This window comes from Camelina sativa, chromosome 3 (genome assembly GCF_000633955.1).
Source record: "Camelina sativa cultivar DH55 chromosome 3, Cs, whole genome shotgun sequence".
Lineage (NCBI taxonomy): Eukaryota > Viridiplantae > Streptophyta > Magnoliopsida > Brassicales > Brassicaceae > Camelina > Camelina sativa.
In genome coordinates, this window is record NC_025687.1 from 15,675,614 (window position 1) to 15,690,068 (window position 14,455).

A 14,455-nucleotide genomic window follows, 5' to 3' on the forward strand; every position below is an offset into this window, starting at 1 on the left:
ATTAAGAGGAGGATCAAAGAAAACAAAATTTTAAAAAAAACTTGTGAATTTCTGAAGCGGTAAATACAAGAAGCAAACAAACATGTAAGCAAAGCTTCCTATATTAACCCAAGTCTCTTTGTTTGGAAGTTCATTTCTTATTGATCATAAAATCTGAAAAAACACTCCCCTTCTCGACTAAGAGCTAGAACTACGGGTACGTACGACTGTCCTTTCAGTATTGCCATAACACTTTTTCAACCACTCCATTTATGATGTGCACATGTCTGAGCCGCCGCCTCCAAGATTTGCATGTTCTGTGTCTTCTCCTCCTTCAAGTATCGAGGTATTGCCTTCTTCCATAACATCCATGAATGCAGTATCATGGTCATCCTTCAAGGCCTCCTTTGCAACCTTTGCAGCCTCGAGAGCTAAACTTTCTTTAACCTCTAGCTTGTTTTGATCCTTAAAAACAAGATTGGAAAAGAAACATGTAAACCTTTTAACGTTTATTAATTTTATGATGACTTAACAATGGTAAAAGATCGACCAAGGTTAAGGCAATATGATATCAAGCATACGTTGCATCGTCAGCTGTCAAAAATCTTCCTGTAATGAATTAATTACAGGAAGATTAATTCTAGGAAGATTAATTGTGAATTAAGTCGCCAGATTTTTGTTATTTATTTAATTCTAGGAAGATTTTTAATGACTTTTTGTTACCAAACATTGTTACTCCTCTACGGGGGTTTTAAAATATATGAATTTTTAGTTCTTATTCTCAAAGAACTGATCAACATGTTGTAGAATAAAAAAAAGTCAACTTTAGTATTTGCTTATTTAGTTATTTATATAAGTTCTAACGATTACAAAGTAGAGTTGACTATTGGAGATTCTAAAAATGTTTGGAGAAATGTCACCATAGTTCTATCTATCAATGGCCGAGATCTCTGATATTACTACTCAGACTCAAATCACCGTCTTAGAAATCGAAGATGGTCAATCCGGGAATCATTCATCGTCACCGGATGTCTCAGGTCCTCTTATATCCGTATCGTTCGTTCAAAAGGTGATCGACATGGTTTTCTAAGTTTTATCCTTGTTAGTCAAACTTAAATCTTGATTTTGGTTCTAATTTTTGGTGACTGAATTTTCTTAATTTAATGAAGTATACAAAATCAAACCAAACACACATCTATTTCAAATCCGTTTGGTACAATTGATGGATCTACCACTTGTTCACGTTTAAAATTTGAATCTTTTATTTATATCGTTCATAAATTAGATGGATTTTGTGTGTTTGATCAGGTTTTTGAAAATTAATTCTATTGTAATGTATATGTTAAAGATATAACTAGAATTTATTTTAAAATTAAAACTAAAAAGTAGTAGCTAATACCATTTCAACGAAAATTTGTCATATTTTTTTCTTAGCTTTAGATTTTTAGATATTGTAAAAATTATATATAATCAATACTACTGAATTCAAATTCGGTTTCCTTCAAATGTATCTTGTTGATTAAGTGTCGTTATAGGTTCAATTCATTCTTATCGAGCATCTTGAATTTTGGATATTGCAGCATTACGTGACCCAAAAGTGAAATAGTTTCTCAAGGATCTTATACTATAGTATTTTTTAACATATCTTATTATTGTACTTTCTATATAGTTGATTGGAGAGTTCGTAGGAACATTCACTATGATATTTGCCGGCTGCTCGGCCATCGTGGTAAATGAGACGTACGGTAAACCGGTGACACTTCCTGGTATAGCTTTGGTATGGGGACTAACCGTAATGGTTATGATCTACTCAATTGGTCACGTCTCCGGTGCACATTTCAACCCTGCTGTTTCTATTGCCTTTGCATCTTCTAAAAGGTTCCCTTTTAATCAGGTGAATCTAAAAAACATCTATATCACTAGTAAAAATGCCTCATACTGTTCTTTCGTTTCCATAACTACCCTAGTACCAACCATACCGAAAAAAATTGTATATGTATGTAATGCATTGCATGTGGTTGTAATCGATATCTTTATAGGTTCCAGGGTACATAGCTGCTCAAGTTCTCGGATCAACCTTAGCAGCCGCAACTCTACGGCTTGTTTTCAATCTCAACGACAACGTCTGTAGCCTCAAGGGAGATGTTTATGTGGGAACATATCCCTCAAACTCCAACACGACATCGTTCATAATGGAGTTCATCGCTACTTTCAATCTAATGTTCGTTATATCTGCTGTTGCTACTGATAAACGAGCAACCGGGTCATTCGCAGGAATTGCTATTGGCGCTACCGTAGTGCTCGACATCCTTTTCTCCGGGTAATTAAGCTATAAACCTTTTGATACGTGTTTCAAAGGTTATATTGTTAAAATGTACCATGAAACATTATATTATGTTTTTCATAAATTGGTTAGGCCAATTTCGGGAGCATCTATGAATCCAGCAAGAAGCTTAGGGCCTGCCCTTATATGGGGATGTTATAAGGACTTATGGTTGTACATAGTTTCACCGATCATCGGGGCACTATCAGGTGCATGGACTTACGATATGTTACGATCCACAAAAAAATCATATAAAGAGATTATTCGTCCAAATTGCAATAAAGTTTCTTCGAGAGATCGCCAAGAAGCGTCTCAAGATGAAAATTGTCTTCTACGAGTGGTTGATCCGTCTAACCAGAATTATTTTATATGTTCATCACCTACTAAAATCGACGACAAATGTAATGTCACATGTAAGTTTGAGTGAAAGATCGATGTACGTACTATTCTCCACACTAGTTCAATCCCCATCTTACATTTGGGTTTTGAGATCTCTCATATATTTGTTGGTGTGTTTGTTTTTCTGGCTTAATAAAATGTTGTATATATTTTTATTTTATATGCGCTAAACGATAACAATAAAGAATCAAGAGACTCTTGATCTAGTAGTTTTCTTGAAAAAAATAAAAACAGATAAAAAAAATTATAGATTTGGTATTTGTTAAAAAAAAAAATGATCTAAAAGCTTAAATATTGCTGTTAAATATTGCTGTTAAATATTGCTGGTCGGGGATGGTATTGTTTACCTCAAGAGAGAGAGTCTCTTATGCAGTCTCACTCCTGTTTATGCAGAGGTTGAGGCCTTAGTTTGGGTAATACGATGTATGACTGGGGCGGATAATTAGAATGTTGTTTTCTTTACAGACTGTTCTGATTTTGTGAAAATAGTGTTTTCGCCTTCTGAGCGGCCAGCTTTCAATACGTATTTGGACGAGATTCATGTTGACAAGGGAGAGTTCAGTTCTTTTTCTTTAGGCTTATTCTCTCGTTCACAGAATGGTAAAGCAGATAACTTGGCTCGAGTGTTCTGTCAGTTTCTCGTTTAGTTACCTATATAAACAATGTTTTTTCTTACTGGCTCGTTTGAGCTGATCTTGTAATATGTTGTTAAAAAAAACAAAAAAATGACGAAGAAGCCTATGAGAATTTATATGTTCGATTTTTTTTTCCAACATTCAACTTTATATGATAAAAATAATAAAACGGAAAACTATTTACTAATAGAAATTTTATTTTAATGTGGTCAAGAACTAGAAAATGTTCATAAGAAATTACAATGATATTATTAAAGAACTATAAGATGTTAATAACTGTTTTGTTGGTCAAATTAAAATGTTAATAACCATATTAAAATAAATAAATGGTTCGTTTACTCATTTAACTTGGCCAAAAAATACAACATAATTCTTCATGTGGTACAAAGTTAGTAGCGATGTAAAAAAAAGTTGAATTTTGAAGACATCAAACGCAACTACTCATTTGTTTTAACGCTAAAAATATAAGGCCCTGTTCGTTTGGTGAACTAGACAAAATATCTGGATACAGTATCAAGACGCAACACGTGGACGCAACATCTAGATGATGTTCGTTTGTGTTATTGGTTCATGTGTCCATAAATTGTATCTGCTTTTAATTATGTTTGTTTTGTAATTTGATATATGTATCTGGATACAATTTATGTAAAATGCCAAATAAAACCCTTTATTTTATGTTAAATATGTTTTAGTGTATTAAATTTACTTATGTTTTTTTGCTTATTTTGATACTTTCATATATATATATATATACTAAATAAATATTTCAAAATGAGATTTTACGGTTTTAGCGGAAAAATATAATTTTGCGGTTTTGGCGAGAAAACAAGATTTCGCGAGTTTGGTGGGAAAACGTGATTTTGTGGATTTGGCGGGAAAATGAGATTTTGCGGATTTGGCGGGAAAACGAGATTTTGCAGTTTTGGCGGGAAACAAGAATTTGCGAGTTCGACGAGAAAACGTAATTTTGCGGTTTTGGCGGGAAAACAAGATTTTCGCATTTGACGGGAAACGTAATTTTGTGGTTTTGGCGGGAAAACAAAATTTTGCAGTTTTGGCGGGAAAATGAGTTTTCATGTTTTTGTGTTTTTGGTAGGAAAACAAGATTTTGCGGTTTGACGGGAAAAGCTAAATTTTGCGGTTTTTGGCGAAAAAACGAGATTTTGCGGTTTTAGAGAAAAATGAGATTTTGCAGGTTGGTGGGTGAAGAATTGGAATTTTAGAGTTGTATTTATATTAGAATTGAGAAAAAATATTTTGTAATTATTTAATTAAATAGGGGTATTTTTGTGGTACAAAGTTAGTAGCCTCTATCACTTTTTGAGACCTTTCTACCTGTCCAATATGTTTCAACCAACTCTGTTCCAGTTACGTACCTCACAAGAACTCATAGAAATTAAACAAAACTCATTCATAGGAACAAGGTAGTAGGAACGTTGTACTTGAACTAATTATGATTTTACTTTTTTTGTTATATCATCTTCGAATTTTAGATACTAGAGCACACAGTTAGGAGCATCAATCAAAAACTCTGTGCCTTAATGTTCAAAAACAAGAGCAGTAGCTTCCGTTTCATAGCATCCTCAAGATATTAGAACTGTGGTCTTGTTAGACAGAACAAATTGCTAGACTCATACACTTAACCGTCACTTGCAAAACTGTGGTCTTGCAAACAATACAAATTGCAAAACTGTGGTCTTGCAAACAATACAAATTGCAAAACTGTGGTAGAAGTTCTATTTTCAAGTTGCAAAACTGTGATAGTTCTAACAATATCATCTGTCCGAAGCCGAAGCCAAGACTATGTTACAAAACTTGAGAAAAAAAAAATGCATTCATACTAACCAAAACATACAATTATTCAAAAGATAATAACAAAAATTCTCGACTTATTACAAACCCTAAAATCTAAATTGGTCACAACAAAGTTGTCCCAAGTGAAGCCGAACTCGTCGATGGGTCAAAGGTAGAAACAGAGGAGTCAGGGAGTTGGCAGAAGCTACCGTTGTCATGGTTATAGAGAAAGACTGAAAATTTGCTCTGATGTTGTTGAGTCAATGATGGCGTCGATAGGTCTTGCTCTGTTCCGCTCATCAATGATGGATCTGGTGTGAAGAAGCCGCCGGAAGACACCACATGGTTCTTCTGATTGGGTTCCGTCTGGTTCTGTAACCGAAGAAGCTTATCTTGTAACACCCGTAGAGAACTCTCTAACGAAGCCTCCATCTCCAAAACTTTCTCAGAGAATCTGTTGTCCGTGATATCAAAAGATGTCTTCTTGTCTTTGAGGCCGGTCTTCTTATTCAGAAACAGAGAAAGGTTTGTGCTTTTCTTGCGTCTCTCCCTATCGTTGAGTTTGCTGAATCTCTCCGCCATGTCTCGAACCTTGGATTGATCTTCCGGCCATGTCCTGACGAGTTCTCCGTCACGGTTGTAGTATATAACACAGACTTCGACATCGCACAGGATTGAAAGCTCGGAGGCTTTCTTAAACATGGTATGTTCTCTCATAGGAAGATTCGTTGTCTTCTTTGATACGGAAGAGAGCGAGGGTTGTTTCTTGAACATCTTCGGTTTCTCACCTACAACAATTTCGTTGTTTTGTCCTTCGTCAACATTGAAGAAGAAGAAGCCATCATTGTACGTCGCTACGTTGTTTGTTTACAGAGAAAAAAAAAGAGAGTAAAAGAAGAAGCTTTAGTTTCTTGACAGAGAGAAAATAAAAAATAAAAACTCTTTGGAGAACTAGGGTAAAACACAACACGGTTCAGGGTTATTATATATAATTGTAATTCTCCTTTTTCTCGTTTGTTTCAATTTTACTATATCAATCTAAATCGTATGTATCTATATATAATTAATCAGAGAAAACGAAAGAAATCCTAAATTGCTCTCTCGATCGTCATCTCACATTTATCAGCGATGAAACTCTTGTCTCTGTGTTGAAATTGACTAACGCTTCTTTCTTTGCAGGCTTTATTTGCTTAATCTCTGATCGACGAAACTGAACTCTTGTCTCTCTGTTCGAATTCACTAACGCTTCTTTCTTTGCATGGCTTTATTTGATTGATTGATCTCTTTGTCTATCAGCGACCAAACTAAACTCTTGTCTCTGTGTTGGAATTGACTAACGCTTCTTTCTTTGCAGGCTTTATTTGGTTATATCTCTCATCGACGAAACTCAACTTTTCTCTTTGTGTTCGAATATTGACTAACGCTTCTGTCTTTGCAGGCTTTATTTGATTAGTCTCTCTTTGTATTCGAATATTGACTAACGCTTCTGTCTTTGCAGGCTTTGTTTGATTTTCGTTTCTTTTGAGTGTGTTTGGTAATGATGAATATGACAGGTTGGTATTCAACGAAAGAACACTTTCTCCCCAGGAAGCGATCCAAGGAAAGTTTTGATAGGTTTATACCAAATAGGGCTGCGATGGACTTTGACTACGCTCATTACGCTCTAACTGAAGGAAGAAAAGTTAAGGATGAGGTAACTTCACCATCAAGAAAAGCCTACATAGAAGGATTAGCAGAGACAATGAATATGAATAGAAGGCGGATTCTCGCCTTCAGAAACAGACCTCTAGCTCGGCTTTCTACTAGTATTCACTCTGCTTCTTCTGATCCTCACCTACAACAACCTAGATCTGTAAAGCCTCGTAGATACATTCGTCAGACTTGTGAGAGAGTCTTGGACCTACCTGATATAGCCGATGACTTCTACCTTAACTTGTTGGACTGGAGCAGTGCTAATGTTCTAGCCATGGCTTTGGGAGACACTGTTTACTTGCGGAATGCATCCACTGATCTTACATTTGAGCTTGTGACCGTTGATGAAGAGGAGGGACCTGTCACAAGCGTTAACTGGACGCAAGATGGTAAATCTCTTGCAGTTGGTCTTCACAACTCTGAAGTGCAGCTGTGGGATTCTTCTGATGGTAGACTGATAGAAACATTGAAAGGTGGTCACCAATCAAGAGTAGGATCATTGGCATGGAACAATCACATTCTAACAACTGGAGGAAAGGACGGACGGGTCATCAACAATGATGTGCGGATGAGATCGCCCATTGTGGCAACTTACGTGGGTCAAACTGAAGAGGTTTGTGGTCTCAAGTGATTAGGATCAGGACAACAACTAGCAAGTGGTGGGAACGACAACATGGTACACGTATGGGATCGTTCCTCCAACTCAACTAGGCAATGGCTGAATAGGTTTGAGGAACATAGAGCTGCTGTGAAAGCTCTTGCGTGGTGCCCTTTCCAATCGAGTTTGCTTGCAACTGGTAGTGGTGGCGGAGATCAGACGATTAAGTTCTGGAATACACTCACTGGGGCTTGCTTAAATTCAGTTGACACCGGCTCTCAAGTTTCTTCACTGCTATGGAGCAAAAACGAAAGAGAATTGCTTAGCTCACATGGGTATACACAAAATCAGCTTACACTTTGGAAGTACCCATCCATGGTGAAAATGGCTGAACTCACTGGTCATACATCAAGAGTTCTTTATATGGCACAGAGTCCGGATGGGTGTATCGTGGCTTCAGCAGCACCAGCACCATACGAGTCTCTCAAGTTTTGGAATGTTTTTGGAGTACTAGGGACCGTCAAGAAAGCTGTTCCAAAAGTAGCTCCAGAGCCATTTTCTCATGTTAATCATATTCGTTGAAAATGTGAAGACTCTTTTTGACACTTGACATCAAACGGATTCTGAGTATTAGTTAGTGTTGTTGTCAATTATTATAGGCAGTGTTATTAGATCTCCAAATATAGCCTTAGTTTTGTCTCTTTTTTTTAAGAAAAGTAAACAAGATTTTAAGAACAGGTTTTAGTGTGTTGGCATTTGGGACCTCGTCCACTCTTTGAGCTCTCTCACACTCTCTTATGCTCTGTTTCTATCCTCTGTTTTAACAGAAGAATGTTCCACTCTTTTGTGTTTGTTTTGTGTTCTTTGATAACACACAAAACGTTTTAGAAAGAGACAAGAGATAAATTTTAAAGACCAACAGTTTTGAGTCCCTAAAAGTATTTTTGTGCTGGAGTTTTGATCCAATCATAAGGCACGTTTCTATAACAAAACTGTTCTCGGCTCTTAGGCCATCTTATAGGTGGTTTATACCTGTCTGGTGGTGGGATTAAACACCCGCTTTTTTTCATAAACCGCAGGACAATGACGCTCCAAGAAACTTAAGCCATGACTACCATATTTTATCCACCTCTGAGAGAACAAGAAACACAAACAATAGTTCAATTATATGCAACTAAAAAGTGAATATACATATAAGTTGAGAGTGGAAGTGATGTTGTTACCTTTGGATCGGTGCAAGGGGTGTAATCTTGGAACTCTGAATCCGCAGGGAAAGAAACGGATTATGCTTATCCAAAAACATTTAGGTAGGAGTCAAAAACATAATTGACTAAAAAAAAAAGAAAAAAAAAGTGTCTGTTATTAATTTTGTTTTCGTTGTAAAGTTACAATTTTATCCTTATCGATACTTAAGTAAACCCATAAATATCCCTAACCACCTTAACTTTTCTTGTTTCATTCTCCTTCCCTGCGCCTGATTTAGTCCAACAAATCCGATCTACCACCACACCACTCCTCGTCCCGCCGGTCATTTACTGCCGCCGATTCCAAAATTCCGATCACTTCTGGGAGATATCCAATCGCAGACAGTGGTTCTCAGTAAGTTTTCTTATGCTTACTTAATACTCTCGTCCGATTATAAATTGTTCATATTTTTACGAAATCAATCTAGCGAATGTTTCAAGGTTTCTCGAGTTTCTAGGTCTTCTCAATCGATAACGATATAGATATGTTCCTTTGTTCTCTGTATGTGTGGATTTATGCATGCCGCTTTGATTAGTTTTTATCTCGCTTCTTTCGCTTTAAGAGTTTTGCAATCTGTTTTGATCGTAGGTGAATCTGGGCTTTTGATTAGCGATCAGTTTTTGTCACTGTTCAGAAATGTCTGTGTGAGTGCTTCTATTACCCTATTTTCTCGGGATATTATTGATGCCTTTTTATAAGAAATCTTTCCATCTGATGAATCTGTGAAATGGCTTATTTCGATTTAAGAGATAGTAAAAGGGATCGGATGTTTTGGAAATTTTTTTTTTGTTCTTAAAAGATCTGTGATGCAGTGTTGCTTCTGCTCCTGGGAAGGTGTTGATGACTGGAGGCTACCTCATACTTGAGAAGCCAAATGCAGGGCTTGTGTTGAGTACAAATGCACGGTTATATGCGATTGTGAAGCCGATCAATGAAGAAGTTAAGTCTGAAAGTTGGGCATGGGTATGCATCTTCTTTCTCATTTGTGTGTTATTCGAGAAGTAAATACAGTTGCAGTGTTGATGGGTTATTGTGTGAAGACGGCTGATGAAACAGTTTTTGGTATGTTTGTTTACTTGTTTTCCAGCAATGGACAGATGTCAAATTAACTTCACCACAGCTCTCAAGAGAAAGCATGTATAAACTGTCACTTAAACAGCTGACTCTTCAGTGTGTGTCTGCAAGGCAAGACTCGAAAGACTTTTTTCAAATGTCACTTCAACAATTTTTTAAATTTTTATCATAAGTCTTTTAATTTTTATTTTGGCATATCTGTATGTGTCTGTAGCGAGATGTCACTTGTCAAATATAGCTGGTCATAGAGTACTTACATTTTTTTTTTTTCGGAACAAAAATCAGTGATTCAAGAAACCCCTTTGTAGAGCATGCTATACAGTATGCTATAGCTGCTGCTCATTTGGCAACTGACAAGGACAAAGAAGCATTGCACAAGCTCTTCTTGCAAGGCAATCTTCTAATCCATGCTTTTTTTAATCATTTCTATTTAATGAAGAAGAGATTAGATGATAACTGTTGCTCTAAATGTGTTTTGCAGGTCTTGATATCACAATCTTAGGTTCCAATGACTTCTACTCATATCGGAACCAGGTTTTTTTCTTTGCTGAAAACTGTTGAAAGTACACTTGCATTTGTTGATCTTTCCTTTGATTATTCAAATCCTCTTGAGGTGATTGTACAAATAGTTGATAATCGTACTTATTCTCATAGATAGAATCACGTGGGCTTCCATTGACACCAGAGTCGTTGGGTACCCTTGCACCTTTTGCATCAATCACATTCAACGCTGCCGAGTCAAATGGTGCTAATAGCAAGCCTGAAGTAGCAAAGACTGGCTTAGGTTCTTCTGCAGCAATGACTACAGCTGTGGTTGCAGCTCTGCTACATTACCTTGGAGTAGTTGACCTATCCGACCCATGTAGAGAAGGAAAGTTTGGTTGTTCTGATCTAGATGTTATCCATATGATAGCACAAACATCTCATTGTCTTGCACAAGGAAAGGTCGGAAGTGGGTTTGATGTCAGCTGTGCTGTCTATGGGAGTCAGCGTTATGTTCGCTTCTCTCCAGAAGTCTTGTCATCGGCTCAGGTTCTTAACTAGAAGTTTGCTGTTATATAATTTCCGCTTAGGATGGAAGTATTCTGACTCCCAAGTTTTGCAGGTTGCAGTAACAGGTCTGCCATTATATGAAGTTATTGGCAAAATATTGAAGGGAAACTGGGACCATGAGAGAACTGAGATCTCTTTACCGCCACTGATGAATCTTGTAAGCAAACAATCAGACCTAAAGTCTCACCCTGGAAAAATTTGATGTGAACCTCACCAACTTCTGATATCCTTGACTTTTGTGAAATCTGGTGTACTAACAAAAATGTTGTCTTAATAGTTCCTAGGAGAACCTGGAAGTGGTGGATCCTCCACACCATCAATGGTAGGTGCTGTAAAGAAGTGGCANGTGATTGTACAAATAGTTGATAATCGTACTTATTCTCATAGATAGAATCACGTGGGCTTCCATTGACACCAGAGTCGTTGGGTACCCTTGCACCTTTTGCATCAATCACATTCAACGCTGCCGAGTCAAATGGTGCTAATAGCAAGCCTGAAGTAGCAAAGACTGGCTTAGGTTCTTCTGCAGCAATGACTACAGCTGTGGTTGCAGCTCTGCTACATTACCTTGGAGTAGTTGACCTATCCGACCCATGTAGAGAAGGAAAGTTTGGTTGTTCTGATCTAGATGTTATCCATATGATAGCACAAACATCTCATTGTCTTGCACAAGGAAAGGTCGGAAGTGGGTTTGATGTCAGCTGTGCTGTCTATGGGAGTCAGCGTTATGTTCGCTTCTCTCCAGAAGTCTTGTCATCGGCTCAGGTTCTTAACTAGAAGTTTGCTGTTATATAATTTCCGCTTAGGATGGAAGTATTCTGACTCCCAAGTTTTGCAGGTTGCAGTAACAGGTCTGCCATTATATGAAGTTATTGGCAAAATATTGAAGGGAAACTGGGACCATGAGAGAACTGAGATCTCTTTACCGCCACTGATGAATCTTGTAAGCAAACAATCAGACCTAAAGTCTCACCCTGGAAAAATTTGATGTGAACCTCACCAACTTCTGATATCCTTGACTTTTGTGAAATCTGGTGTACTAACAAAAATGTTGTCTTAATAGTTCCTAGGAGAACCTGGAAGTGGTGGATCCTCCACACCATCAATGGTAGGTGCTGTAAAGAAGTGGCAAATGTCTGATCCAGAGAAGGCACGAGAAAACTGGCAGAAGTTGTCAGAAGCAAATTTAGAACTGGAAACTAAGCTAAACATTCTGAGCAAATTAGCTAAAGACCACTGGGATGTTTATCTAGGAGTCATCAAGTCTTGTAGTCTGCTTACTTCTGAAAATGTATATTTCCTTCGCTGATTTATTGACTTCATTTGACATTTTACATAGCAGCTTGGTTGATTTCCTTCTTGTATCTCATTTTTAGTGGGTACTACATGCTACTGAACCGATCAATGAAGCGATTATTAAAGAACTCTTAGGGGCAAGAGAAGCTATGTTGGGGATCAGAATTCTTATGCGTCAGATGGGTGAGGCTGCTGGAGTTCCGGTAAGTTTTTTACTTATTCTGTTTTGGTACTTGCTTCAGATCTCAACCGACCATTTGTGTATGACAACGTTGTGTTGATGCATAAAATACTCGGCTGGCTGTAGAATTTTAATAGCATACACAAATATAAGGGTTCCCACCTCGTGCATTAGAACAAATTGACTTGTTTTGCATCTTCATTGACCTGGAGGGACCATGGAATTGCAGATAGAGCCTGAATCCCAAACTCAACTTTTGGATTCTACAATGAATGCTGAAGGGGTTCTATTTGCTGGTGTTCCTGGAGCTGGTGGATTTGATGCCATATTTGCAATTACTTTAGGGGATTCGGGCAGCAAACTGACCCAAGCATGGAGTTCAGAAAATGTTTTGGCCCTGTTGGTGAGAGAAGATCCACATGGCGTTTGCCTAGAAAGTGGTGATCCACGCACCACAGGTATTACTTCAGGCGTTTCATCAGTTCATCTTGNGCTGTCTATGGGAGTCAGCGTTATGTTCGCTTCTCTCCAGAAGTCTTGTCATCGGCTCAGGTTCTTAACTAGAAGTTTGCTGTTATATAATTTCCGCTTAGGATGGAAGTATTCTGACTCCCAAGTTTTGCAGGTTGCAGTAACAGGTCTGCCATTATATGAAGTTATTGGCAAAATATTGAAGGGAAACTGGGACCATGAGAGAACTGAGATCTCTTTACCGCCACTGATGAATCTTGTAAGCAAACAATCAGACCTAAAGTCTCACCCTGGAAAAATTTGATGTGAACCTCACCAACTTCTGATATCCTTGACTTTTGTGAAATCTGGTGTACTAACAAAAATGTTGTCTTAATAGTTCCTAGGAGAACCTGGAAGTGGTGGATCCTCCACACCATCAATGGTAGGTGCTGTAAAGAAGTGGCAAATGTCTGATCCAGAGAAGGCACGAGATAACTGGCAGAAGTTGTCAGAAGCAAATTTAGAACTGGAAACTAAGCTAAACATTCTGAGCAAATTAGCTAAAGACCACTGGGATGTTTATCTAGGAGTCATCAAGTCTTGTAGTCTGCTTACTTCTGAAAATGTATATTTCCTTCGCTGATTTATTGACTTCATTTGACATTTTACATAGCAGCTTGGTTGATTTCCTTCTTGTATCTCATTTTTAGTGGGTACTACATGCTACTGAACCGATCAATGAAGCGATTATTAAAGAACTCTTAGGGGCAAGAGAAGCTATGTTGGGGATCAGAATTCTTATGCGTCAGATGGGTGAGGCTGCTGGAGTTCCGGTAAGTTTTTTACTTATTCTGTTTTGGTACTTGCTTCAGATCTCAACCGACCATTTGTGTATGACAACGTTGTGTTGATGCATAAAATACTCGGCTGGCTGTAGAATTTTAATAGCATACACAAATATAAGGGTTCCCACCTCGTGCATTAGAACAAATTGACTTGTTTTGCATCTTCATTGACCTGGAGGGACCATGGAATTGCAGATAGAGCCTGAATCCCAAACTCAACTTTTGGATTCTACAATGAATGCTGAAGGGGTTCTATTTGCTGGTGTTCCTGGAGCTGGTGGATTTGATGCCATATTTGCAATTACTTTAGGGGATTCGGGCAGCAAACTGACCCAAGCATGGAGTTCAGAAAATGTTTTGGCCCTGTTGGTGAGAGAAGATCCACATGGCGTTTGCCTAGAAAGTGGTGATCCACGCACCACAGGTATTACTTCAGGCGTTTCATCAGTTCATCTTGAGTAAGCAACATTGTTTGGTATAGGTGCATCACCGAGTTCGGTTGAGTATACTATTTTGCATATAGAGACTTGGGTGCTAAATTTCTTGGTGTAAGCACTTTTACTGTGCAATTTCCACCCATTGTAAGGTCTTTTTAACTCTTGGAAAACTTGCGGGAAAATAAAAGTAAGGTTGATTTTGAATGTTCTCTGTGTTTGCTTTCATTCGCTGCTGCTGTTATTGGTATATTCATATGCTTGTAAAGAGTCTGGAACAAGAATTTAACGATAGAGATATTAAACGAATGATCCAAATCTACCAATAATCTTTACAGGAACAAGTTCCACCTTTAAAAAGGTGAAATCTGTTTCTATCTCTTACAATAATCTCTCTTTCATAGATTATGGAGATTTTCTTTGTATATGTGTGACAGTCACTACACATCCTGAG

At 37.7% G+C, this 14,455-nt stretch overlaps 3 protein-coding genes and 1 pseudogene across 4 annotated transcripts; 3 read left to right on the forward strand and 1 right to left on the reverse strand.

The window, feature by feature from the left end:
• On the forward strand, positions 861-2,859 carry LOC104777225 (aquaporin NIP3-1). 2 transcript variants are annotated; one of them, XM_010501437.1, is made up of 4 exons: positions 861-1,048; positions 1,649-1,873; positions 2,019-2,299; positions 2,396-2,859. In XM_010501437.1, exons 1-4 carry the CDS (start codon positions 917-919, stop codon positions 2,727-2,729), a joined length of 972 nt encoding a protein of 323 aa, XP_010499739.1. In that variant the 5' UTR covers positions 861-916; the 3' UTR covers positions 2,730-2,859. The 2 variants fall into 2 exon arrangements, with proteins under 2 accessions (XP_010499739.1, XP_019097370.1); XM_019241825.1 differs by lacking the exon at positions 2,019-2,299 and having other exon boundaries at positions 2,396-2,464.
• On the reverse strand, positions 5,000-5,913 carry LOC104777226 (agamous-like MADS-box protein AGL93). Its single transcript, XM_010501438.1, has one exon. It carries the CDS (start codon positions 5,902-5,904, stop codon positions 5,254-5,256), a length of 651 nt encoding a protein of 216 aa, XP_010499740.1. The 5' UTR covers positions 5,905-5,913; the 3' UTR covers positions 5,000-5,253.
• Positions 6,668-8,010, forward strand: LOC104777227 (annotated as a pseudogene).
• Positions 8,871-14,212, forward strand: LOC109124405 (phosphomevalonate kinase-like). The gene is made up of 11 exons (XM_010501439.1): positions 8,871-9,019; positions 9,254-9,309; positions 9,478-9,628; positions 9,753-9,850; positions 10,025-10,131; positions 10,221-10,273; positions 10,394-10,771; positions 10,845-10,949; positions 11,856-12,083; positions 12,169-12,291; positions 13,763-14,212. Exons 2-11 carry the CDS (start codon positions 9,302-9,304, stop codon positions 14,027-14,029), a joined length of 1,518 nt encoding a protein of 505 aa, XP_010499741.1. The 5' UTR covers positions 8,871-9,019; positions 9,254-9,301; the 3' UTR covers positions 14,030-14,212.

What these genes read in the sequence shown, in the direction of transcription:
- LOC104777226 (XM_010501438.1), bottom strand. Translation starts at nt 5,904, where the DNA reads ATGTTCAAGAAACAACCCTCGCTCTCTTCCGTATCAAAGAAGACAACG.
- LOC109124405 (XM_010501439.1), top strand. An exon ending in CTTCAGTGTGTGTCTGCAAG is followed by an intron (nt 9,851 to 10,024) that starts GCAAGACTCGAA and finishes AACAAAAATCAG; the next exon opens with TGATTCAAGAAACCCCTTTG. An exon ending in GTGAGGCTGCTGGAGTTCCG is followed by an intron (nt 12,292 to 13,762) that starts GTAAGTTTTTTA and finishes ATGGAATTGCAG; the next exon opens with ATAGAGCCTGAATCCCAAAC.
- LOC104777225 (XM_010501437.1), top strand. Translation starts at nt 917, where the DNA reads ATGGCCGAGATCTCTGATATTACTACTCAGACTCAAATCACCGTCTTA. An exon ending in CCGTATCGTTCGTTCAAAAG is followed by an intron (nt 1,049 to 1,648) that starts GTGATCGACATG and finishes CTTTCTATATAG; the next exon opens with TTGATTGGAGAGTTCGTAGG. An exon ending in CTCGACATCCTTTTCTCCGG is followed by an intron (nt 2,300 to 2,395) that starts GTAATTAAGCTA and finishes TAAATTGGTTAG; the next exon opens with GCCAATTTCGGGAGCATCTA.